This window comes from Tiliqua scincoides, chromosome 6 (assembly GCF_035046505.1).
Source record: "Tiliqua scincoides isolate rTilSci1 chromosome 6, rTilSci1.hap2, whole genome shotgun sequence".
NCBI lineage: Eukaryota > Metazoa > Chordata > Lepidosauria > Squamata > Scincidae > Tiliqua > Tiliqua scincoides.
The window spans coordinates 43786025-43811765 of record NC_089826.1 but is presented as its reverse complement, the minus strand read 5'-3'; the positions used below and the strand labels follow the sequence as shown (position 1 = coordinate 43811765).

The 25741-nt window shown below is 41.5% G+C and overlaps 1 protein-coding gene across 1 annotated transcript in view; it reads left to right on the top strand.

Annotated features, from left to right (window-relative positions):
- The window catches only part of LRBA (LPS responsive beige-like anchor protein), a 542055-nt gene that overhangs the window by 50841 nt on the left and 465473 nt on the right, over positions 1–25741 (top strand). Inside the window, exons 3-12 of the mRNA XM_066631587.1 lie at positions 8721–8952; positions 9048–9148; positions 9683–9778; positions 14905–15026; positions 15682–15808; positions 17195–17314; positions 19203–19349; positions 21479–21676; positions 24118–24251; positions 25598–25706. Coding sequence (XP_066487684.1) covers positions 8721–8952; positions 9048–9148; positions 9683–9778; positions 14905–15026; positions 15682–15808; positions 17195–17314; positions 19203–19349; positions 21479–21676; positions 24118–24251; positions 25598–25706 — 1386 coding nt within the window. The remainder of the gene's footprint in view (positions 1–8720; positions 8953–9047; positions 9149–9682; positions 9779–14904; positions 15027–15681; positions 15809–17194; positions 17315–19202; positions 19350–21478; positions 21677–24117; positions 24252–25597; positions 25707–25741) is intronic.

The following is a 25741-nucleotide window of genomic DNA, read 5'->3' as shown; positions in this document are numbered from 1 at the left end:
GTGTTGTCTTTGTATATTCCTGTTTTGTTCTGTTCTTTCTCTGTATTTTATGCCAGTAAAGGTCTTACTGAAAAAAAAAAAAAAACCCATGGTGGAGGGCTGGACCTGAGCTTCCTGATGTAACCGGGCCTCTGTTGTGCTTGGAAAGGTCTCCAGAAGTGCCTTTCTGACACCTCCGGAGGCTTTTTTGAGGCCCGTAGTAGCTGTAAGCAGCCTCTGCGGGCCTCATTCTGATACACCTTTTGGATGCAACTAGAGAGCATCCCTGGTTGTGTCTGGGGTTCATTCACTTATCCGTAGGTTTCGGTATCTACAGGGGTGGGTTTGTTCAGTAGTGGATCTCCTGCTGATACCGAGGTTCAACTGTATTAAAATGCCTGAATGTGGTTGGATGAATACGAAGCAACCATTGTGTTCATTTGATCAATAACTGGTTACACCTTGCAAATGGAATTGGGATGCTACTCAAGAGCAAAGCACTGAAACACCCAAAGCTCAGGTAAACCAATGAAGTTTGTAGGCTGACTTGCAATGAACAAACTAAACACCAAAGTCCTGTTTTTTTCAGACTGTTACTATTATGAATATTTATATAGGTATACCTTTATATAGGTATACTGCCTTTCAATAACAACAACAAAAATTCACATAGCAGTTAGTGTAGCAAAACAAGTAAAACTATTTTTAGGGCCCAGTACTATCCAACTTTCCAGCACGGATGCAGCCACAATGTATTCCCAAGGTAAGGGAACAAATGTTTTTGTTTTTTTTTTAGATTGGGCCCTTCCTGTAATAGGTTTGGTTGGTCTGGATCTAAAGGGAAACAGTGGTTTGAAGCTAAATGGGAGGTGAGAGAAGAAATTGAAGCATATAAGAGAGAGGAAGGGAAAGACCTATTTATAAACCATGGATTAATGTTAACTATGAACCAATGTAAAAGAAATCAACTCCTGCTAACAGCCAAGTTATCCTCCCCTGTTACACTTCTTTTAAACAGCAGACACTACTGCTGGTTATCAATTAGAGTTGCAAATACATTGGCTCTGAACCAGCTTTGGATAAGAACCCCAAAGAGATTCTAATGAAGCACTTATGCCTCTGATCTTTTGAAACAAGTCTAGCATTTCAAAGTAATTAGGAAGATTAAGACTGTAGAAAGCTGTCAGTGTTCAGAGGCCCATTGCAGTCAAAATACTAAACCATAGATCTTATCCATATAGTGTTAAACTAAGGGACTTCATTCACTCTCCTCTTCTTCATGTGAGAGAGAAGAGGATGGTAAAGGAAAGTGTTGACTCACATTTTAAAATAAATTGCACTTCTGAAGTATGTATGAACTTGGGGAACTGTGGTTTATTAGTTAGAACCACAATTTTATCCTGGTGTGTTCTAACTTAACTTAGGCTGCAATTCTGTACAGAGCCTCTCCTTTATCCGTGGGGGTTCCATTCCAGGCACCTTCATGGATAAGGAAGCCTGTGGATAATGAAATCTGTAGGTTTTCGGGGCCCTGTAATTCTCTACAGCTGGGGTTCCCTGAGATGCTCCGCATGCATTCGCAGGGCTCCCCAAGACTCCACTTAGGTGTAAAGGGTTCAGGAGACTAAAAAGTTTGAGAACTGCTGCTCTGAAGCAGCAGTTCTCACACGTTTAGTACCAGGACCCCACTTTTTAGAATAAGAATCTGTCAGGACCCACCGGAAGTGATGTCATGACCAGAAGTGACATCATCAAGCAGAAAATTTTTTAACAATCCTAGACTGCAATCCTACCCACACTTACCAGTATTTATATACTGCCTTTCTGGTCATCGGATTATTCCTCTTTTATTCAAGGCGGTTCACATAGGCAGGCTATCTCTAAACCCCTGAGGGGATTTTTACAATGACAGAATGGTTCTATCTTTCAAGATCCGCACAACATTTCAGATGGATCTTTCACAGTCTGGTATCACTTCTGGCCCCCAAGTTGCCTCCCACGCTGGCTGACAAGCAGCTGCTTCATCTTTCGTTTGAAGGGCAGCCAGGACGCTTCTTCACTCACACCAAAGAGCAGGTGGAATAACTCAGCTCAGCTTGTCAGCTGCTTCAAGGTCTCACCATTCACGGAGCTGCTGCTGGCCTCGAACTGGTGACCTTCAGATGTTATCTTCAGGCTAACATGGAATCCCTAGCATGTATGCACTGCTGAAACAGAGACGCCTGCGTTGGCTCGGTCATGTCGTGAGAATGGATGATGGCCAGATCCCAAAGGATCTCCTCTATGGAGAACTCGTGCAAGGAAAGCGCCCTACAGGTAGACCACAGCTGCAATACAAGGACATCTGCAAGAGGGATCTGAAGGCCTTAGGAGTGGACCTCAACAAGTGGGAAATCCTGGCCTCTGAGTGGCCCGCTTGGAGGCAGGCTGTGCAGCATGGCCTTTCCCAGTTTGAAGAGACACTTGGCCAACAGTCTGAGGCTAAGAGGCAAAGAAGGAAGGCCCATAGCCAGGGAGACAGACCAGGGACAGACTGCACTTGCTCCCAGTGTGGAAGGGATTGTCACTCCCGAATTGGCCTTTTCAGCCACAATAGACAATGTTCCAAAACCACCTTTCAGAGCGCGATACCATAGTCTCTCGAGACTGAAGGTTGCCAACAACAAATCCTCTAGACCAGACCTCCTGCCCTCTGTATATGCTTTCCTGGGAGTGAACCTCATTGAACACAATAGGTAGACAACCATAAGATTGTGTTGTCTGTGTAGGCAGCCAGAATATTGTGCTATCAACAGTTCTCATGATCTTCTGTGAGGCTTATTCTTAAAAAAAAAAGCAAAAAAAAAAAAAAAAAAGCAGAAGTGTTTATTCCCCTCTTTTGTGTAGGAGAGGGGATGACCTCCCTTGCTTTTGTTCCCATTATGCAGACTGATGTAGGGCACAATCCTAACCAATTTTCCAGCCCTGACCTAGCTGCAATGCAGATCCAAGGTAAGGTAACAAAACATGCCCTTACCTTGAGGAGGCCCCCTTGACTGCCTCCCCATTGCAGGATGCAGTGCACGCCACATTGGCACAGCTATACCAGTGCTGGAAGGTTGGTTAGGATTGCTCCCGTAGTGTTATAACTGAACTGGATCAGATATTTTTTGCTGTGTCTGTATTTGTAAATGATCACTGTCTTCCATATTTGAACTGAATATGAAAGTTCAAATAAGTATGTCTTACAGTTTGCATACCTGTTGTTAGTACTGAATATACAGTCTTCAATGCCAGCTGCTTTTCAGCATGAAAGAGAGATTCAGGCTTGTTGGTTGTTCTGGTTTCAAGGTGAAGTGTGACACTGCATTACAGTTATTTGTTGTAAAACCATTTTGGGAAATCATGTGTTTAGAAGTTCATGTAATGAAATATTTTATTCATTTTTTATTTTCATTTTTAAATGAAAATTTATAGAATGGAATTTATAGTATGGAAACTGAGAATATAGAGTTGTGTTCTGTGTACAATTGTATTGAAATGTTCTTTTTACTGCTGGTACATTACTTGATAACTGAGAATTATATGTGTTTCAGAAAAGCTGCATTCAAATGGTTCAGTTGCTTTTCTGGCATTCTAATACTAAAGGCAACTAAAATTATCTCTTTTTGATATTACTTTCTAAGTTATCCTTATGCTTGCACAAAGGAGACATGTGTATGCGGAAGAGATAACTTTCTCTGTACAGAAATCCAAATGGGATTCTGATTTGTATTTGTACATCATCTTGTGCAAGATGTCACACTTAAATTGCTGGTGCTTTATTGTTGCACAATTTCTTCTGTATGTTCTTGCACAGCCACACATGGAACTATACGAAATGCCTCCTTATTTTCATGTGCTCTCCATAGGATATAACCCTAACTATATTCTGGAACTGATTTACATGAGTGTGCAGGTTAATGCTCTTAATATTTTATTAGAGGCAAGTTCTTTAGGTTTCAATGATACCTATTTCCAATAGCATAGCTAGTTCATTTGACACCTGGGATAGATAATTTTTTAATACCCACCCTCCTCTATTTTTGGGTTTTGAAGAACTAAGAGAGGAGTTCTAATCTGTGACAAAGATGCCCAAAAAGAGACTCCCTCCCAAGCTTGGAAGAATTACGTATCTTCTTTTGGTTCCGCACTGTAAAATTGGGCGCAGGTGAGGGGGTGATTTCAGTTGGTAGGCTTTGGGAGTTACCCTCCACAGGCCAAGTAATTGATATTTACATGCATTGGGGAAGGGAAGCTCCATGTTTGCCCCCCCCACCCCGATGCCTGCATTTCGACAAGGAGTATGTAGGCATCTTAAGGTGATGGGAGTGAGGGAGAGTCACAATGGGGAAAGTTGTTGGTGCAGGGAGGAGGGATTTTCTGTTTATCCTAGCAGCCAGCAATAAGGGAGGTGGCTGCCTGCATTGCTTGCCTGTTGATTCTTCCTTCATTAAATTCTTTCAGTGAAGGAAGGACCAACAGCCACATGATGCAGGCAGCCCTGTATATTTTACAGTTTATAAACAGAATATAAATCCTATTATCCATCAAGAAGGAAGAGAAGCTGCCTATGTTAGCACCCCCTTACGGTTGTTATCTATGCAGACTCCCCTCCTTTGCTTTATAACAGTTGTGGTCTCATCTGAAAACATATGACTGGTATCTGACAATGCAGGTAGATACAGGTGGGACCTTGGTATCCACTGATTTGATTCACCACTGATACTGGGGTCCACCTGTAAATGTCTTGTAACAAAGAAAAAAAGTACCAAAATCTAGTTTCCTACCTTTGCGCTGTTAAACCACACTGGTTGCAAGCTTCTCAGGGTTAAAGATAGCTTTAAAGACCCACTTCCAGGTTTCCTTCTCCTCCATTGTGGCCATTGTTGAAATTAATGGAATAATTTCATTCTGTTAGATTCCATTATTCACCTCTTCTAGTGGCTGAATGTGATATGTGGTATAGTGAATGTGGTAGAGTGTTGCATTCTGGGGCAACAGTGGAGGAGCAAGAAACCTGGAAGTGGGTCTTTAAAGCTATATTTCCACTGATTAGGTATCTATTGTTTTTTTTATCCACTGGGGTTTTCGTTTCAGAAACCCAGTAGATAACAATGCACGACCTGTACTGGTTTTTGTCTTGGTTAATACTAGGAAATGTAAATCTTTCACAGATACCATATGGTATATAGCAGTGTTTCTGAAACTGTGGGTTGGGACCCACTAGGTGGGTTGTGATCCAATTTCAGATGGGTCCCCATTCATATCAATATTTTATTTTTAATATAATAGACTTGATGCTACCATAATATGTGACTGCATTTGGGGAAACGTTACAGATCTGTACTTTTAACAGGCTGCTTTGTATACTCTTTTAACAATAATAGTCAATTGGACTTACTCCTGGGTAAGTGTGGGTAGGATTGCAGCCTAGATTGTTAAAATTTTTTTGCTTGATATTACTTCTGGTCATGACATCACTTCTGGTGGGTCCTAACAGATTCTTTTTCTAAAAAATGGGTCCCAGTGCTAAATTTTTAAGAACATTTAGGTGTTTGAGAACTGGTGTATAGGAAAGTTAAGGCAACAGATACTAAAGACGCAGGGGAGGGGAAGGGAGACTGAGACCCAGAGTCTGCAAGTATCAACTACAAAAGGTTGTTATTGCTTCTTGAATTCATTCAGATATTGGTATATTTGTGACTTATTTATATTTACAAATAACCAAAGCAATATTAAAATGAAATGTAAAACTTATGAAGATGTATTTGAATGCTTCAAAAGCGTTATTTTAAAATCATTGCTGGATGCTTACAGATTATACCACAATCTAGAGAGAGAGAATATTATGTCACCCTGTAGGTTGTTATAAAGATTGTTTATGAAGTTGAGGCTAAGACTTAAAATACATTGAATCGGAGAGCTCTGAAAAATGAACTGCATGACACAGGAGACCAAATCATGCTAAAGTGCAGGGAAAGACTATACATCAGTTCAAAGGCTACATTATTCAAAAAATACAACCATAAAAAAGGTAATAAGATTACATTCTCACACTTCATGGCTAGTAAGGTGCATTAGGCTGCTCAGATATTCATAACTTACTGTGACATTTCGTGAGATTACATTTTGCTGTGCACAGCCATTACTGCAGCTCGGATAATAACTAGCCAGTGCATGGACCTGGATTATGATCCCTGTCTTTGGCAACAAATTTGTGTCTTGAAGGTTGATCAGCTTCAAATTGTCATTAGAAAGGGTTAATATGACATCCTGTAGAGGGGTGCACTTATGTGCATCTATAATATGTTTGCATATGAACAGTATATCAAATACACTACAAATTGCATGTAACCGGTTCCCATATTTTCTTAAAGTAATTTCATAAAACACTTAAATGAGATATGTTTAAGCCTAGTGCCTTATTGTTGAAATGTACTACTTCTAATGGCTAGTGAATTATTTTGTGTTTTGCAGATTAGATAGGAAAACTAATTTGTCAACTTCTTGGATGGGTGGTTACTGACAATGGTACATGTGGCCAAAAGTGAAAGATTGGTGGTAAAGAATTGAGGTGAAGGTGAGGTCACTCTAGTTAGCTGCAAAATGTATGGCCTGTAAGGTGCCTGGAATGGTAGTCAATAGCCAGTTAGAAGCAGAGGTTAACTCACAGTAATGAACTTTCAGAAGCTAGTGAGCTGGGAATTTGCTTAATAACTTTTGTGTTGAGCTGGGCACTGGCACAGAATGATTACACCATTGTTCACAAGTATAAATTCCTACACTAATTTTCTAAGAGTTGAACAATTTATTCAGCCTGCTTTCCCTTTGAACTGAATATCTATGAGCTTCACTGCTACTGTTGTCTATATCAACCTGAAAGGGCATGTACTCTGATCAGAAATCTAAAATTTGGTTATTACCTGTGACAGATATGTCATTCAGGGAGTTGCTCTTTGATCTTTGCATTGCAGCAGGCGGTAAGGGAGAAGATAGTTCCTTAGATTTAGAGTGCAAGTCTATAGGATTTATAGGTAAAAAATAGCCACTCCACAAATTGTGGCTAGAAGCAGCTATGTGATGTGTTTCAAATGATCGTAATTGCTGGAAAAAATCAGGTACGACCTGCATCAGCAGCAGTTTTCAAACACTGCTCGAGGTCAGTTCTTTGCTCTAGGTCAAAAAACTGACCAACCAGTCTTCGTTGGATTCAGCATGTATGAACTTGCATTCAGTTCACCACCACCACTGCAAACATTGAGACTGCAATAAAATATTACGTGTTACAAGCACCATTGTTATTGGCACCATTTTTCCTTCATTATATAGATCAGAGTGAAAAGGGGAAAAAATAAAATTTAAACAGCCATTTGTTTATTCTTTTCCATTATCTGCGTATTCTGTTCGGGAATCTCAAATACCTTGACTGTAGATTTCTAATCTTGAGTTGCTTGACATCATTGCTGATTTATGTTAAGAACATTGAAAAATGAGCTTCCCAACTTAAATATTTCTCTTCAATACTTCAGATGTTGAGTAATGAGTGGGAGATGCTGAGATTCATTGCAAAGCAAAGGAGAGTGACTATTTTGGTGAATCTTATCTCAGAAAGGATTTTTCATTAAAAAAAATATTCAGTCTGATTAGTAATAGATCTCTATCGCTAACCTCATACAGCCAAAGGGTATCATTCACGCAAGGGTGTCATTCAAACAGGAATTCTTGTGATAACTCCTGTCACCAGACAACTGGCAGGTGACATTACTAACCAAGGAGTATACTGTGTATTCCATGCTCATTTGTTTAAGGAACAAGTCGGTGCCATATCAAGGAACATAGCTAAGCAAGCCAGGGTCATAATGCTAAGGTTTTGAGGATTGAAGTCAAAGATTATGATCATATGAATCTGTATTATGTTGAGTTGGACCATTAGTTTGTTTCACTTGGTATAGTCTGTGCTGACAGGCAAAGACCCTCCAGTGTTTCTGACATGAGTCTTTACCAACCCTACCTGGAGATGCTAAGGATTGAACTTTTGTTTGCGCTACCATAGAACAATTTAAAAGTTGAGTGGAAGCAAGAACATGAAATTAGAGTGCTGCAGAAGTTATGTTGTAGCCATTGACATCAATCCAGAGAAACGTATTCATGTTTAAACCTCCTCATTTGGTCTCTGGCTTTGGATGATCTCCCCATACTGGCCTTGCAACTCCCCCCTGTACATTCTCTGGTTCTTCATTAATATTTTGTGTGGTTGATGTCACAGAAAAATATCAAGAAGTTTACCTCATGGGACAGATCTTTGCATGTAAAAATCATTATCTTGATATGAATTTCAAAACATTAATAGTTGGTGTGGGCTACTGAATAATGTTGACATGCAGTGAGAACTATTTATTAATACATCTATTGGTATTCAGCCTGCTTTCCCTTTGGACTGGAAATCTGAAATATAAATTATTCAATCTGAAATATAAAATCTGAAATATAAAATATTCGAAGTACAATTCTTTGCATGTTTACTTAGACATAAATCCCACTGAGTTCAGTGGGACTTCATCCTAATTAAGTGTGCATAAAATTGTGGCCCCAAGTACTTAATTGATAGTCCAGTGTAATGTAAAAAACTACTAGTGGTATCTGTTCATGTTCTCAGCATGTTGCCTTAAATAAATAGTATGGCAGAATGTACTAATGTATATTTTTATCTTAAATTGAAGCTTGTAGGAGGACACTTTGATCTGGAAATGAATTTTATTATACAAGAAGGAGAGAGTATTGCTTGCATGGTGGACTTGTTGGATAAGTGTGATGTCACATGCCAGGCTGAGGTATGGAGCATGTTTACAGCAATCTTGAAGAAAAGTATTCGGAATCTCCAAATATGCACTGATGTTGGTCTCGTTGAGCACATACTTCAGAGAATTGACAAGGCTGACAATATGATTGCAGGTACTTTTTTAACAGGCAGAACATTTCCCAAACATTACTGTTATGAATGAAGTTGATTGGTTATTGATTTGTTTCTATTGATGTCTTTTCCTTAGATCTGCTAGTTGATACTCTGGGAGTACTGGCAAGCTACAGCGTGACAGTTCGGGAGTTAAAACTGTACTTTAGCAAACTTCAAGGAGAGAAAGGAAAATGGGTAAGTAGATGGGTGTGGTAGCAAAAACTAGAGGTTTTGTGTCATTGAAAAGAGTTTAACTGATTCATTGAACAAATGTATACATTAAGCTTCATGGAGAGATTTGAACTTGGATGGAAACTTCATGGAAAGTTACAAGTTATAAACCAATTTATGAAAGTTTAGCCTATTGATCCAAATCCTGTCTAACTTTCCTGTACCGATGCAGCCATACCAATGAGGTGTGCGCTGCATCCTGCAGCAGGGGGCCAGTCGCAGAAGCCTCCTCAAGTAAGGGAATGTGTATTCCCTTGCCTTGGAGCTACATTGCAGCTACATCAGTGCTGGAAAGTTGGATAGGACTGGGCCCTAAGAATCAGATTTCCCAGACTGTCATAACACCATATGTATGACTGTGTGTGATGACATTAATGTAATGTAGAAATCTATAGAAGAGCTAGAGGCTTAAAAATTCATAATTTAGTTCGTCACTTCTTACTGAATATTGTATTCTAATGCTAAATTGTCTCACGTAGCAAATCTTTCTTTCAATAGCCGCCACATGCTGGAAAGCTGTTGTCCGTATTAAAACATATGCCTCAGAAATATGGACCTGATGCCTTCTTCAACTTCCCAGGAAAAAGTGCTGCAGTAAGTAGTTATCTCCCCTATGCTTCTGTCTCTTTTGTTTCAATTTATGCTAGTTGACTGTTTTTCAAAGAAGCTTTCATTTGACTACTATTACTTTTTTATATTCTGTCCTTCACCATGTGGTCCCCAACGTCATAAGAACAATAAGACAATAAAATCAATGAGAACTATCAGAATTGCATAACATAGTGTACTTAGTTCAAAGAGCACCAGTCATCAATAATAGTCATAGTCCTAAAGCCTGGTGTAACTAGTAGGTTTTTAATAGTCTTCTGAAAACTTGCAGGGGGCACTACAGGGAAGGTTCTTTCCCAGGTATCCATCACTTGTATATCCTTAGATGGTGACATGTGGAACAGGTCTTCCTGAGAAGATCTCAGGGGGAAAGTAGTTACATGTGACAGCAGATGCTCCTTAAGGTATCAAGGGGCCAAGGAATGTAGGTCTTCAGAGGTGAGATTGAGCACCTTGGATTGGACCTGGAAGCCAGTGTAGCTCTCACAGGATTCATTGCACACTCAAGTGTAAAAGGTAGGAATGTGCAAATCCACTCTGGCTAGACTCAAGTCCTGAGTCCCCACCCACTTCGACTCATGCATGAGTCTTAATGGGTGGCCATGGGGACTTGTCCTGAGCCTTTTCAGGACTCTGTTTGACTCAAGTCAGGTGATTTTTTTGATATACGTGTCAGGTACAACTCTGCAGAAGAAATGGAGCTCCTGGCAGTGTTTGTGTGTGCGTTGGAGTTCTCATTTATCACTCATTCCCCTGATGTCCCCACCACATCTGTAGACAAAATGCAGAAAGCACCAGAAAGGTTCCTGAACTGGGAGGCTTCTGAGCTTTGCAAGGTGGGAGGGGATGAGATGAACTGTGTGAGAGCGGGGACAGAAGCGGCAAGCAGGAGGAGGGTCATCCACAGCAGCTGGGAGGCTTACCAGCACAACCTGATCCTTGGCAGCTTCTCAGAAGTAGTCCCATTGTAGCTGCTCATTCAGTGAGACTGCTGGACCCATGTGTTTCTCTTTGATGGTTAGGAACCACCTTCTTCTTCCTTCACTCTTCCAGGGACAAAACCTTTGTCCAATGATCATTGGGTCCTTCAGAGATGGACAGAGAGAATGAGGTTTACAGAGAAAATCAAATTACATATAGAAACCTGAGCTGGCTATTACAATCTACAAAAAATATTCCAATTAATCCAATTTTGTAATTAATTTCTGGGTTGGTTCATCTGCAGGCATATTTTGTTTTGTATAACTATGGTTGGTTTGATAATCCAAACCAGTACCATCAGTTAACTGTGATTTATTTTGGGAAACAAATTAAGATGAAACCATTATCTGAACCCATGTTTTTGAAGTTGGTTTGTTAACCAGTTTACTTTTACCTATTGTTATGTATTGCATTCAAAGCAGGTATCCTGGCTTGTTTCAGAGGCTCTGCATCTAGAGAAATACCTGCCTAAAAGAGATGTTTTAGGCTAAAAAGCTTTTCTTGCTGGCACTCCTGCCAAACAGTCCTTGCTTTCTTTTTTTACTTAGCAACAACTTAGCTCATGCATCTACCCTTGTGCATTGAAATGTATTAGCTGTCCCCCTCATCAAACAAACAAATGCAAGCAAACACGAAGAGATCAAAGGTATCTAGTTCTGAGTTTTATTTTTTCAAATTAAAAAAAAAAATAGAGGGGAATTACTTGTAAGTAAATTTGTTTCATGAATTCCTGAAAATGTCATTAGAATCGTAGAATGTTGGAGTTGGAAAGTGATTTTTGGAGGTTATCTAGTCCAACCCTGTTCATTGCCAGCAGCTGCTACAGCATTCCTGACAGGTGCCATCCAGCTTCTATTTGAAAACCACTAATGAGGTAGTGCACGCAGTTGTGTGAGCCAGACTGTTCCAGTACTGGACAGCGCTTTTCCTAATGTTGAGCCTAAATCTATTTCTCATTAGTGTCAAAATATTAGTTATAGTCCTGCTCACAATAGTCACAGAGAGTAACTAGGCTCCTGTTACTATTAACATCAGATAGCCCAATGCAGTGATTTTCAACCACTGTGACGGGCACACTGGTGTGCTGTGGATTGTCTACAGGTGTGATGTGGGAGTTTGGGCAGAGTCGTTTATTAGTAGGGCATTTAGGGGATTTGAGCCCCCTACCAGCAGCATGGTGTACCTTGTCAGTGGTCAGAAAACTGATGGTGTGCCTTGACAATTTTAATGCCTTATCAGTGTGCTGTGATATGAAAAAGGTTGAAAATGGCTGTCTTAATGTATTCATTGTATGGAATGAGCAAGAAAATTTACTTTTTGTGATAGGGGAGTACAACTGTGCTTCATACTTTTTGCTCAACTGTGGCAAGAGCAGGAGGAAATGTTCAGGGAAGCTTGATCAGTGTACATTGCCACCCTCTCCCTTTTCTTGCTCTCCCAGTCAATGGCAAGAATATAGCTGATGAGTGAAGCTGGCAGTTAGGAAGAAACAAAGAGGTTGGGATTTCATCTGTCCCTTTTGTAGGAGGATAGTGCCCAACCAGCTATCAAAGCAAACTAAGGTGAGACTGAACAAGCCAGTACTTAGTGATCATCTGCGATGCCAATCATGGTTTTTAAAATCTAGATAAGATAAACTATTGCTCTGTGTGAACCAGCCACATGAGGTAGATTTCTGTTCCAGTTCTCAGTGTTTCACCTTACTGATTGTCCAAGAGCAGTGGTTCTCAAACTGGTAAGTCACAACCCACCAGCCAGGGAAGCATTTGTCCCTGCCCCTTTAAGGAGTGGAGAGGAAGGAAAGCAGCTATGTGTCCCCCAGCCTTGTGCTCCTGCCAGGGATGGGAGGGGTCCAGGCCAGCGCTTACCTGCAGCCAGCGATGAGTTCTTAGGGGCCTGGGGGGTCCAGGGAGCCCTCTGCAGGGCAAAAGTCTAACAAAAAGGAAAAAAATTGAAACTTCCAGTTACATCACAAAAACTGTAAGTGCCTGCTTTTTTCCCCCCCTTTTTAAAGACTTTTGCGGGCACGGGGAGCCCTGTGGAAGGTTCCCTGAACCCTCCAGACCCCCCAGGACTACAGCGGTTAGTAAAAAACCTCCCTCCCATCCCCGAAAGCAGTGCAGTCCTGGGGATCACATTGCTGTCTCCCGCTCCCTCCCCGTATGTACTTACGGTGCTCCCAACTCCCTTGAGAAGTTTGGGAAGCACTGTCTTAGGGTTTTAAAAAATGTGGTTAGAATGAGACATTGACTCTTGCATATTTTTTAAAAGGATGCTTTTCTACAATGGGCATATGTGAATAAAGAGAAGCAATTTCACTAAAGATAAGGAATAACTTTGGTTAAAATGTGTTGCAGTTATGCACTTCAAGGAAAGTCCCTGCTCAGACATATAGGCTGATGACTGATAAATCTTCACTAGAAGAATTTATGACATTGTGTTTAGCTGCAAAGTTTAGCAGTGTAATGAAAGTCTGCTGCAACTCAAGTTCTTTGATGCTTTTGTTCATTGATATTGATCATATGGACAGCATCTTTGGCCAGAGAACTACAGAAATCTCAGCTGAAATTTACATTGAAATTCAAAGTTCAACACTGGGAGACCAACCTGCGATGACAGTGCAATGTTCATATATTTGAACAAAGAATTAATACCATAAAAATGGTGTCACCTGCGCACTTACCCCGGGTTAGAGAGGGAGGCAGGCGAGGAGGAAGCCAGTGGGACGAGACAGCAGGGTCCGCAAGGCGGCAGCCAGCCAGTGGGGCAGGGAGAAAGCAGCCCCAGGCGAGTAGAGATGCTAAGGCAGCTGGCTGGCTTGCAGCAACCGCACAGCTGAGCCCCTGTACCGCCCAGCCATAGGAGGGCTCGGCTGGTTTATGCCGAGGGCTGAGATCTCGCGTGATCGTGGCTCCAGCGAGATCCTGGGAGGAGCCAGGGAGAGAAACGCTCCGGCTCATTAGGAGCCCAGCAGCGAAGGCAGGAGGTGGCGCCTCTTGGAGCTCTCTGGCAGCATGCGAGAGGAGAGAAGAGGGTGAACCTGCAAGCACTGCCCCAAGGAGCACCTCAGACCAGGGAAATGGAGACCAAACCACCCCCTGTAGCTACCCTTGGGCGGGAACCAGGAGCAGTCCCAGAGAGGTCCATAGCCCCTGGAGTGGGAAGACCCAGGGCTATCCTAGCCAGAGCAGCAACGCCAAGACAGCCAACTACAAGGGAGACCCCGGGAGGTCAGCTAGACTGACCCCAGAGCACCTGAGGGTGGGGGCTGCCTTTGCATACAAACAGCTTGTTTGCGGTGGGGTACTACGCCAACCACACTGCCCCCAGAGGGGTTCATACTTACCCACCGCTATTGGAAGGAGCTGGAGGCAAACCGGGACCCCGGCCCGAGGAACAGCTGCAACCAAGCACGCACATGCCACCTCCCCCCCCGATCAAGACTACATCCGCGCAAGGTATCTAGAATGCAGCACACCTCTTGTTGATGGACTTGGGTGTGGGTCCCTGTGAAGTAATAGGCCCTCCTTTCTGTTTCATTCCTTACCGATAAATGTAAAATCGTTGACACAATTAAATAGGACGTGCAGACCACTCTTTGTAGTCCCTCACCTCCTTCTTCGCTGCCACCAACCCAGGGAGACCTCTCCCCACAGGACCTCAGCTGCCCGTGTTGGCCCAGCCACAGGGATGGACACAACAAATGGTCATTCTGATCTAGATGTAGGTTATTTAAAAAAAAAACTTATTTAAAGCACATCTTTTCAAAGGTTTTTAGTTTGATGGTTAGTGTTGATATACGTTAATATCGACATAGCCTTGAACTTTGGAAAGGTGGTGTATAGATATTTTAATTAAATAAATAAAATAAAGACAGAGCTTTTCATCACAGTGTTGTTTGACAGAATTTTTTTACTGAGTTTATCATATGTATCGGTTATGATACTACTTAGATCCTCTACGGAATGTGAAAAAGACTACAATTTTAATGTGAACAGGCAAAGTTTTGAATGCTGATCCAGTACACTTTAGCCATAACACTTTTCATCTACATCCTTACAAGTCCTACATCTCAGATCACTTCCTAAAACAGTGACCAAATTGCTTCTTGACAAATTTATTTGTTCTAGGCAATTGCCTTACCTCCAATAGCAAAGTGGCCATACCAGAATGGATTTACCTTTCACACTTGGTTAAGAATGGACCCTGTAAATAATATCAATGTGGACAAGGATAAGCCTTACTTATATTGGTATGTATTTCTGAAACCTAAATCTTTATTTCTGTTTAAAAAAATCCACTATCAATGTGTATGGCATTTTATAATAAAAAAGAAACAAAATTCCTGTTCCCTGGGACTTGCAATCTGATATAATCTCAAGGGAGATAATAGGGAGTTGCGTTGGGCCAGTTGCGTTGGGCCAGCATGGGCTCCAGCAAGTCTCCAGAGGGCCAGAGGCTCATTGGAGACTGGGGGCTCCCCGAGGGCCTGATTGGGAACCTCTGAGGGCCGCAAGTGGCCCCCGGGCCGGGGTTTGAGCACACCTGCCCTAGGACATTGCAGGTCACCAGCTAGCCAGCAGCAAGACTGTGCAGGACACTACCAATGGCAGTAGCAGGCTGAGCTCCTTCTATGCATTTTCACATCCTGGAGAAGCCCCTCCTGCCTGCCCTGAGTCTCTTATCTCTGTTAATAGCATCCCATGTGGTCTCCAGACCTGGAAGTAACTGGTGATGATGTCATTGCCTGTCCTGGAGCCGCATGGGGTTGTTGTGGGATGCCAAAGATTGGGAAGTACTGGAGTAAGGGAGATAATCTGAAAAGATAGAACTAAATGTGACTCGTTTTTTTTACAACTGAGTGTGAATAAATTGTGAATCTGATTATCTTCAAAAACTCTATTTAGTTTTCGAACAAGCAAAGGACTTGGTTATTCTGCTCATTTTGTTGGAGGCTGTTTGGTTGTGACCTCAATTAAATCAAAAGGAAAAGGCTTCCAGCACTGTGTGAAATTTGATTTCAAACCACAAAAGGTGAGTTGAAATGAGCTATCCTGTTGATATTGCAAGTTAATAAAAGTAAATACCTATAAGCAGGCTCTTCAGCTGCAATCTCTGTTTTAGAGGAATTGGTGGCCATTGGCTGCAATGGTGATAGAGTAGTGTTATTTTCTGTACCTTTGTAACCAGATATAATTTGGCTTTTTAAAAAAAGATAATTTTGGGGTCTCAGTTTAGTTTGCACTTTAAAAACCAGAAAGCAATGTTTTCTACATTGAGTAGAAAAGTGTTTCTTAAAAATAATTATGCAGGCTCCAGTTTTCATGCCATTTTTCCATGTGTGATTACTTTTTCCCACTTTACTGTGTGAGTTTTAGTAGTGAATATTTCACTATAAAATATTTTACCTTTTGCTGCCCTGATCAAGGTGGAAGCATCTTTGCCCTGTCCCTCTTGTACCCGAGATGAGGCAGGAAATTGAAAGCACCATATTAGGTGCTTTGTTGTAAAGGGGTGGTGCTAAGGCAGCCATTTGCTTAGAGTGCCTTTATATAACTTGGTGTATCTCAAGCCATCTTTGACCCCTACACATTCACCTACGAATAATCTGAGGCTAGCTGGTTGTCTTGTGGCTCTGGGTAGGAATTTTTTGTTTTTCGTCTGATTTGTGTGCAGGGAGCAGTTTTTTATAGCCTACCTTGGACTTTTGCCAGGGTGTGGTGATTTTTTTTTTCTAGCCAGATGTATCATTGTTGGCAGTATAATCTGGCAGAGGTGGTAAGAGCAGGGAATTTTGGTGTGCACCTTGAGGTGAGCAAGTCTCAGTAGGGGAAGACTGATCTCCAGAGACTGTCTGGTTCAGAGATGCTGGTAGGTCACCCCTTGGGCTTGAACTGCAAAGTCAATCTCAAAGACTTTCTAGCTTGGAGGAAGTGGTGCAGTTCAGCTGCCTCAACCCCTTTGGGAGTTGGCATTGAAAAGTGAGGATTGGCAACAGATGGATCCTAGCTTTGAAACACTTCAGTAGTCGGTTATATTGTATATTGTATTTTTTTAAAAAAATCTATAAATTGTAAGCTGCCTTGGGCATCTACTTTCAGCAGAGAAAAGGCAGGATAGAAATCTTTTAAATGAGTAGATAAATCTCTCTCTCTCTCTCTCTCTCTCTCTCTCTCTCTCTCTCTCTCTCTCTCATTGAATCATGAGGTTTATCAGTCATCTCTTTGTGACTAGTGAAAATATTTAGGTGGAAACTCCCCCCCCCCCACCTAGCAAAATAACTAAGAATTGTTTTATTTGTATGACTGTAGAAATACTGGATGATAGTGTTTCTGTTTATCCCAAGTACTGTACTATTTTCAACATGCTAAAATGTGATGCTGCTTTGAATGTAGTCTAATGTATATATTTCTTATGTAGTGGTACATGGTTAGTATAGTGCATATCTACAACCGATGGAAGAACAGTGAACTCAGATGTTACGTAAATGGAGAACTGGCATCATATGGAGAGATAACTTGGTTTGTCAATACCAGTGATGTAAGTAGCTTTCTAAACTAAATGGTTCAAAATAAACCCCTGTTTTCCATTTGGTGGCACAAGTTCTGGACATATACTATAATCTGAAAGAGCTAACACTCCTTGGTTTCTTGCTCCCATTGTTAAAGTGAAATAGTGTAAATTCACTCATAGTTGCATATTAAAAGCATGGAAAAACTACCCTTTCATAAGTTGAATTGTGAATGTTACATAATATATAATTATGGCCATATTTACATAATCAAAGGCACTGAATTGGGAGTCAATAGTTCATTCAAGTGATTTCAAGTCTGAGGCCTGGTTCAGAAATCATGTTAAATTTTGACATAGTGTGGCAGTAAGAAGTCTCAGGTACTTCTCCCTCCCTTTTGCCCATCAGAGGAGGACGTTTTCTACTTTTGTTGGTGGATTAACTGGGATTCTCCATGATGTCTATATCCAACAAATTCTGGCTTGTTCTAACTATAGTGAACTAGTCAGAATATTAAACTGACCCAGTTTACTTTCTACATGTGCAAGCTCAAGGCTTCTGATTGTCATGGTAAACATGGTTTAACACAATGAAGTGGGCTATGCCCTTATGACATTTGAAGAGTTGAATGTGTGATCTTCATATATTGTACTGAGTATCTTATGTATTGCTTGAGTTTTATGTAGTACTTACATTTATGACTGTATTAAATTAAAAAAGAAACTGCCTTATACAATGTCAGATCATTGGTCCATCAAAGGCCTTGCCATGAAGCTACTAGAAATGGTCATGTGGAGCAGCAAAGTTGGAGGGGCAGTGAACTGATGAGCCTCCCCAGCCCATCTTTTCTTCAACCCTTTCTGGCCTACTACATCAGTGGGTGCTCTTAACCTCTTCTGACTTGCTGAGAATAGTAGCAAGTGGTGGAATGAGAAGGGAAAAACAAAGCTGCTGTAACTCTAAATTTCTTCTCTCCACCAAGCCAGTGCTTATGATGTACCACATTGTCAGGGAAGAGCAATCAGGAGCTCTCCCTTTCTCTCCTTTTCACCTATATAGTGCTTGTCATGTATCCTCCCTTCTTTGCATCACTTCTCTTTTGAAGGAATAGGAGCTGTTCCTTACGTGTACCTCTCCTTTTCATTCAAGCAGAAGTGGCATGGGGAGGCAGCCTGTGAACTGAGCTCTAAGTAAGTGGCACAAGCAAAGTGAGGTGGTGATGCTTGTCCCCTCTATTCCTTTCCCTGTCTATAGTGGGTAGGGGACACACACCCATCTTTCCCCCTTGCTCAGTTGCCTGCCAGCCTCCCTTATCCATTGGGGTCTGGTGTGGATGTGCAGGGGTGGCAAATTTGGGGGAGGGGTTTCAGGCAGCGAGAAAGCACAGGCCATCCTTGCTTAGTACTGTCTATCCCAACTGGCTGCATTTCTTGAAGGTCTCAGGTAGAGATCTCAGATCTCCAGCTGTTATACCTAATATACTTTAAGTAGAGAAAGTGTTCATCATGATCAGATAGAATTATTAGTTCAGTCTAAAATTGTGTAGAGGGTTAGGGTGCATGAAGTTTAAGAGACACAAGGCAATTCTCTATGCAGTTCCATTGTGCAGAGTACTCCTCTTGATCTTTAAGTGAAGGGGTGGGGAACTCTGTGCCTGAGGTATGTGCATCCGATTTCATGCTTTACACCAATGCTATATAGCAGGTTGGAACTCAACTGTATAGTCTTCCTTTTTCATTGGAATATACAAAGCTGTGTTATTGGGAGACAAACCATGGTCCATCTAGCTCAGCATACACAACATGATCTTTCTCAGCCCTCTCGGGGACTATGTACATGTAAAGTGTATGGATGTGTATGCTAACCTTGGTCTCATTTTTATTATTACTTGTCTTAATATTTTGTTTCCTTTCTCAGACTTTTGACAAATGTTTTCTGGGATCTTCAGAAACAGCAGATGCCAATCGGGTGTTTTGTGGCCAGATGACAGCTGTTTATCTTTTCAGTGAGGCTCTCAATGCTGCTCAGATTTTTGCTATTTATCAACTGGGCCTGGGATACAAGGTATTTTTTGTCTTAGCAGTAGGTATTTCCATATCTAAATGATGAGTTGAGAAAATATTTGATTTTGTAATGGTGACATTTCTAAATAAATGTAGTGCTTCTATAAAGTTATGAACAGATTTTCGATGTTCTAAAAAGTGGTCGTGTTGAACTTCTGCAGAATCCCAAGAAAATCTAAATAACATTTTAGAAAAAATGAATATACAAAGGGTGCTATAAGGTGTGTTTAGGATTCATCTGTAGAATTCAATGAGTGAATTTTCTGTACAGATTTATAACTGTTTCTGTGCATTAATACGCTTGAGTAACTATTCTCAGTAATTATAATAAAGATAAAGTATAAGAACAAGGCTTGAGAGAATTAAGATGACAGCTGTGATGTATTAATGCCTTGTGTAGTTGTCATACTGAAAATAACAGTTCCATGTACTTCATCTGATAATACACTTCCCACTGATTGTCCCAACTGAAAGTACTGGATTGTATTCAGTGTTATCCTTATGGTTTATGTAATGGGGTTTGTTCACATGGAAGCAATAGTGTACGATTCTGGAACACAGAAATCCAAATGGAATCCTGAATAGACTTTGTGTTTGTGCAACACATTGAGTAAGATGTCGCACACAAAATTTTCAGTACCTCCTTGTTACACATTTTTTCTGCATGGGCTTGTGCAGTTGCATGCGGGGTGGTGCAGAGTGCCACCTTATTTACACTTGGGTGGAAGAACGCTTATGAGAACTGTAAACTCAAATTTTATTTTCTCTTCCTTTTCTCAAAAATCTTATTTTGATGGGTGATAGTCAAAGGTTATGTTACTTGCCCCATGTCAGGGCAGCAGGGGAGGATCACCCTTGCCTTCCTGATAGCAGAGTGGCATGGGAGTGCAGGGAGACAGCTCAAGAATCAGGTGATCCCAAACAGAGCCAAAAAAGCAGACACAGACTTGTTTGTTGCAGAAGCATGTATTGGTAAAAAGAGCAGGCAGAAGAGTAGTCAGTCAAACGGTCCAGAAGTCAGGGATACAGCAAGGCACATTCACGATAAGCAGTCCAAGTCACAGAACAAACCAGCAGCACGCCAGGCAGAAACTCCACCACAGCAACCCACATTTGGTGTCTGTTCTTGCCCCCATATATACTAGGGTCAGTCAATCAGAATAGGGCGACCTCATTGTCACAAGACTGTCTTGTGACCCTTTCTGATTGGCTGTCCAGTGGTGCATTGCACAACTCCACCATAGCCTACGTGACTTGCTCTCATCTCTCCCCAAGTCACATGACTCCCACCTGCAACAGGTGCAGCTGATTGCATCAGCATACATATACGGTGCTGTTGTTCCTTTATTTACATTTCATACCAGGCCTGGACATCCCCTCCTGCCACATCCTGGCTTACAACAATTCAGGGCCTGGGATGCTAAAGGCCTGACACCCCATTTCCAATAGGTATTCATAATAATTCTCAACACTTGCACAGCTCTTCACATCGTTTATCTCAATGCATCCTGCTAACACTTTTTCAAGTGCTGCACCTCTTATATTTAGCAGAAGAAACGTTCAGTGTTTCCCAAAATGTGAAAGCTCTTAAATTATATGCTTAAATAAGTTGCTGTACAGTCAGGTTGCATCTTACATATGAGGGTTATGTTCTGAAGTCAGTGTGTAAGATAAAAATTGCATATACTCAAAATTACCTTTGAAGGTACATACTGTTTCTTTAAAAAGTATGAGAGGTACCCAGAAACTGAGATTAACTGAGGGAACAATGGACTCACTCTTTGGTGTCAGTTTCACTCTGGGGCTTACGCTCATTGAGTGGAATGGCGGGTGGAATTACTAGCACTGGGTAAATTGTAGTTTTTCTTTTTTGTTGAGCATATGTACCTAAATTTGCGCAAGTAAAATGTATGATCCAACATAACTGTATATGTACATTCAACACATTCCCTTGTGCATTTTCTTTCTTAGGAATTTTTTTTCATTTTTTATCCTGTTCTTATTCACACATTAAAGAATCCTTTTTCAAAAACAGATCTCTAACTTTCCTGATGTGATCTTGCATGCTAGCTGAACATGTTCTTAATTTTCTGTACATCTGAATTTTCTGTTCATTTCCTTCCATTCTAGGGAACTTTTAAATTCAAGGGAGAAAGTGATCGCTTCCTTGCTGACCATCACAAACTGTTACTGTATGATGGGAAACTTTCTAATGCTATTGCCTTTACATACAATCCAAGGGCTACGGATGCACAGCTCTGCCTAGAATCATCACCCAAGGATAATCCTTCTATCTTTGTACATTCACCACATGCCCTCATGCTGCAGGTATTTTGCTGTCCCTTATTTAAATAAGGTTTGATTTTTTTTTTTGGGTACTACTGTTTGTTGCTTTGACTGAGTTTTAAAGAGCTTGGGACCCATCTGTTTATTTATTTAGATTTATTACCAAAAATTAGTTGTTTTGTGGAGTGCAGTCCTTATGCACTCTCTCTTTTACCCAGGCACTCCCCAAGAAGAACACGAGACAGAGGCTTGGGATGATTGTAATTTATTGAATTAATAAAAATAACCTGCAGCAGGGAAAAATTAAGCTAGTAAAAATCCCAAAGCGTACTGGCCAGGAAGAGCTTGGGGGAAAACGGCACTCACCGTTTACCTCCCCCATGACCCCATGGATGTGACATCCTGATTCCAGGCGTCACCCCGTCAGAGTCAGGGTTAGCCTATCCCAGCCAACCCTAAGGGGTCAAAGCAGCTAGCCCACACTGACTCGCACAGGCTACGCCATGAGCTGGCCCTTGCTTAACCAGCCAGGGGGCTCGCCAACTAGCCTCACCAACCTGGACAAGTGTTATCAAAGTGGTCCTGGCTCATCCCCTGACCTTGCTTACCTCAGCATGCACACTACTCCCATTCCTGGCTACCCAGCCAGCACGCCACCTGCCCCACCAAGGGAAACCTTTAAATAACTACATCCAGTGCTTTTTTTTGTAAAAAAATAGGTGCAGGAACTCACAACTTTTTATTTATTTATTTTTAAACCATTTTTGCGCGCGCGCGCACACACACACGCACACACGCACATGCGTCCATCCCGTGTGAGCTCCCTGATAGCAAAAGCACTCCTGCCACAGCTGGAGTGAAACACCCCATTTTTTTTAGGTGGGGAGGTGCTCCATTGGGCTATAGGAAACTCTCTCCATTGGGCTATAGGAAAGCCTATACAGTAGTTAAAGTGTTCAGAACAAATATATAAGGTCTTGAGCCCAGCTGGTGGCCATCAGTGCCTCAAGTGTTAGTTCCAAACACTTTGAGCCTAAGAGCTCCGGTGGCTCAATGGCTAAACTGCAGGTCTGTGGAGCCAGAGGCTTGGGGTTCAAATCCCTGTGAGGAATAATTTTTTTTAGGTGGGAAGGTGCTCCATGGCTGCAAAATATAAAGCTTGGTTGCTAGTTGCCAAAAGGGGGGCCAGTTGAAGCTGCAAAACTCCTCAAAGTTCAGTCCCAGGCAGGCTCTTTTTTGACCTTTTTTTTTTTATTTTAAAGTTCCAGTTAGGACTTAACCCACAGTTAAGCTCCTGGAGTGAGCCCCCTGCTGGAGGCTGTGGGTTAAGTCCTACCTGGGACTTAAAAAAAAAAAGTTCAAAAAAGAGCCTGCCTGGGACTGAACTTTGAGGATATTTGCAGCCTCAACTAGCCCCCCTTTTGGCAACTAGCAACCAACCTTTATATTTTGCAGCCATGGAGCACCTTCCCACCTTAAAAAAAAAAAAAAATTATTCCTCACTGGGATTTGAACCCCTAGCTTCTGGCTCCACAGACCTGCAGTTTATCCATTGAGCCACCAGAGCTCTTAGGCTCAAAGTGTTTGGAACTAATACTTGAGGCACTGATAGCCACCAGCTGGGCTGAAGACCTTATATATTAGTTCTGAACACTTTAACAATAGGCTTTCCTATAGCCCAATGGAGAGAGTGCTGGGCTGTGGAGCACAAGGTTGGAGGTTCGAATCCCTCCCTAGCCAGCAGTGCGGAGCGGGGTGGTGCAGGCAGGGGAAAAAAGGTGGGGGCAAGGAGGAGGGGAAAAAAGGGGCGGGGCGGTGCAGGCGGGGTGGGGGGGGGAAAGGTGCTGGAACGCCGTTCCATTGCGTTCCATTACAAAAAAAGCCCTGACTACATCTATAACACAAAAGCCCAAATGCCAGTCCAGGGTAGGTGAAAAAACCAATAACCAAGGCCAATCAGGTTACCAGCCAAAAATTCCTACATCGCCCCCATGTGGAGCGTTCAGCTACTCTCAGACTGGACATAGGGTCGGTGGGCGGGGCTTGCTGGAAAGGCATGGACTGAAGCTGGGGAGACCTTTCTGGTCCCAGCAAAAGGCATGCCACGCCCCAACTGATTCAACAGCTAATCATTTGCTTCAGTTTTCCCACCTCTGCCCCGAGCCCATCGGAGGAGGCTGGGCAAATGGCATCGGGGCTTTAAGTGCCCAGTGCAGTTCTCTCTCTAAACAGGCTAAGTTTTTTTTAAGCATGCTCACATGATTGATTTTCCATCCCACAATTATTTTAACTGCTTTCCTTTGTAACTTCTTGTATTTGCACATATCCAAGTTTCTCACATGGTGTGTGTGTATTATGTCAACAATATAACAGTATAATGTACAGAGATACCATTGAAGCATTCAGACCATATTATGAATGCCTAAAAGAAATTGCACAAAAGGTACTTCTGTCTATAATTTGTTCAAACTTGGCTTTAACAGGATGTGAAAGCAGTTGTAACCCATTCTATCCAAAGTGCAATGCATTCAATTGGAGGAGTGCAGGTGCTTTTTCCTCTCTTTGCACAGCTGGACTATATGCAATACTCCCTGGAGCAACCTGACACAACAGTTTGGTAAGGGTTTTTATTATCATTTCAAATATGCACCTTGTTTTAGAGTGTCTGAAAGCAAGCACTTTCCAGCAGCAAAAACAAAACAAAAAAATGCTTGTGCTTCCAGTAAGACTAAGAACATAAGTAGACTAAGCAGGTGACATTGGGGGACATTTTTTCTAGATAAATAGGGTAAATTGAAGGTAAATGCACATTCAGTGATGGACCTGTATCTCTAAACATAGCCAAGCTGAAGATGTTGTGAGAGCCAGTTTCACTTTATGGGAAAAAAATTATCTCCAGATAATGCAATTATATTTCAACATTGGGGACATTATTTATATTTTCAAGGTTAGATCATGTTAAATATCTTGTGCAGAGAAGACCTTGAGATGAAGTCAAGATTACTGGCACCAGGTCTTCTACACAAATATGTACATCATTCAGTAGCTATGTAATTTATGGAGTAAGGGGGGATATGGAAAATCTCTCTCTCGGGGATGAATTCCTTCCTGTCAAAGTGTGTGTGTGGTTATTTTTTACAGAGCTGCTGGTTCTAGCCAAGGAGAGTTTATCTTCCTGGCCCAGTGCTTGATCAATGAAAGATGTTTTGTATATGCAGACTACTTCAAGTTCACTATGAGACTGTCAAAGGCTAGGTGTTCTCAGAGGACTGATGATGATGATGTTCTGTTGTAGAGGGTATAAAAGTGCCTCCATTATTGCATGTGTATTAATTGCTACTTTTATTTATTTTAAAAGGAAAACTTTTGAATCATTTATTAGAAATGTAGCATTTGTTAGAAATGCATTTCAAATATGCAGGAACACTAATCTCTTATTATGGCCATTATCTCTTCTGTCACTGTCTGCCAATTCATAGTCTGCTTGTAATTCTCTGCTTCTTTTGTAATGCTTGAATCTTAGACATGTAGGTTTCCCAAAGTCATTACAAGATAGTAAGCCTCACTTCAGACATTGCAAATCTAAGTGATTATTACATGATTTCAGCATTTGTGCTTCATTATTTTCTCACCCTTTGTGCACTTTACAGTTAGCCTTTAGGTGCAGAGCTAATGGGATCATAGTGACTTACCCATGATAGTGATTTCATGCATTTAAGTAATCCTAAAGAGCTTGAGGTTATTTGGAAGGACGTACAGCTTCATTCAGTAGTTTTACATACAGCAGATTTAATAGTTTAATTTTTTTTAATGCTTCTAATAAGATTTGCTTTTAGGAAAGTAGTGTGTGGTGCTTGACTGAGGGAAGAATATATTCAAACACTGACAATTTGCAACTCAGTTATTCAGTGCTCAGTCTATCACCTTCAGGTACTGCAATGCTTTAATACTATGTTTTTTCAGCTCAATTCTACTGGCTTTCATCATGGAGTTGCTGAAGAACTCAATTGCTATGCAAGAACAAATGCTTTCTTGTAAGGGCTTCCTTGTAATAGGATACAGTCTCGAGAAGGTAAATGAAAAATATTGTTGCTGACTCTCATTTTT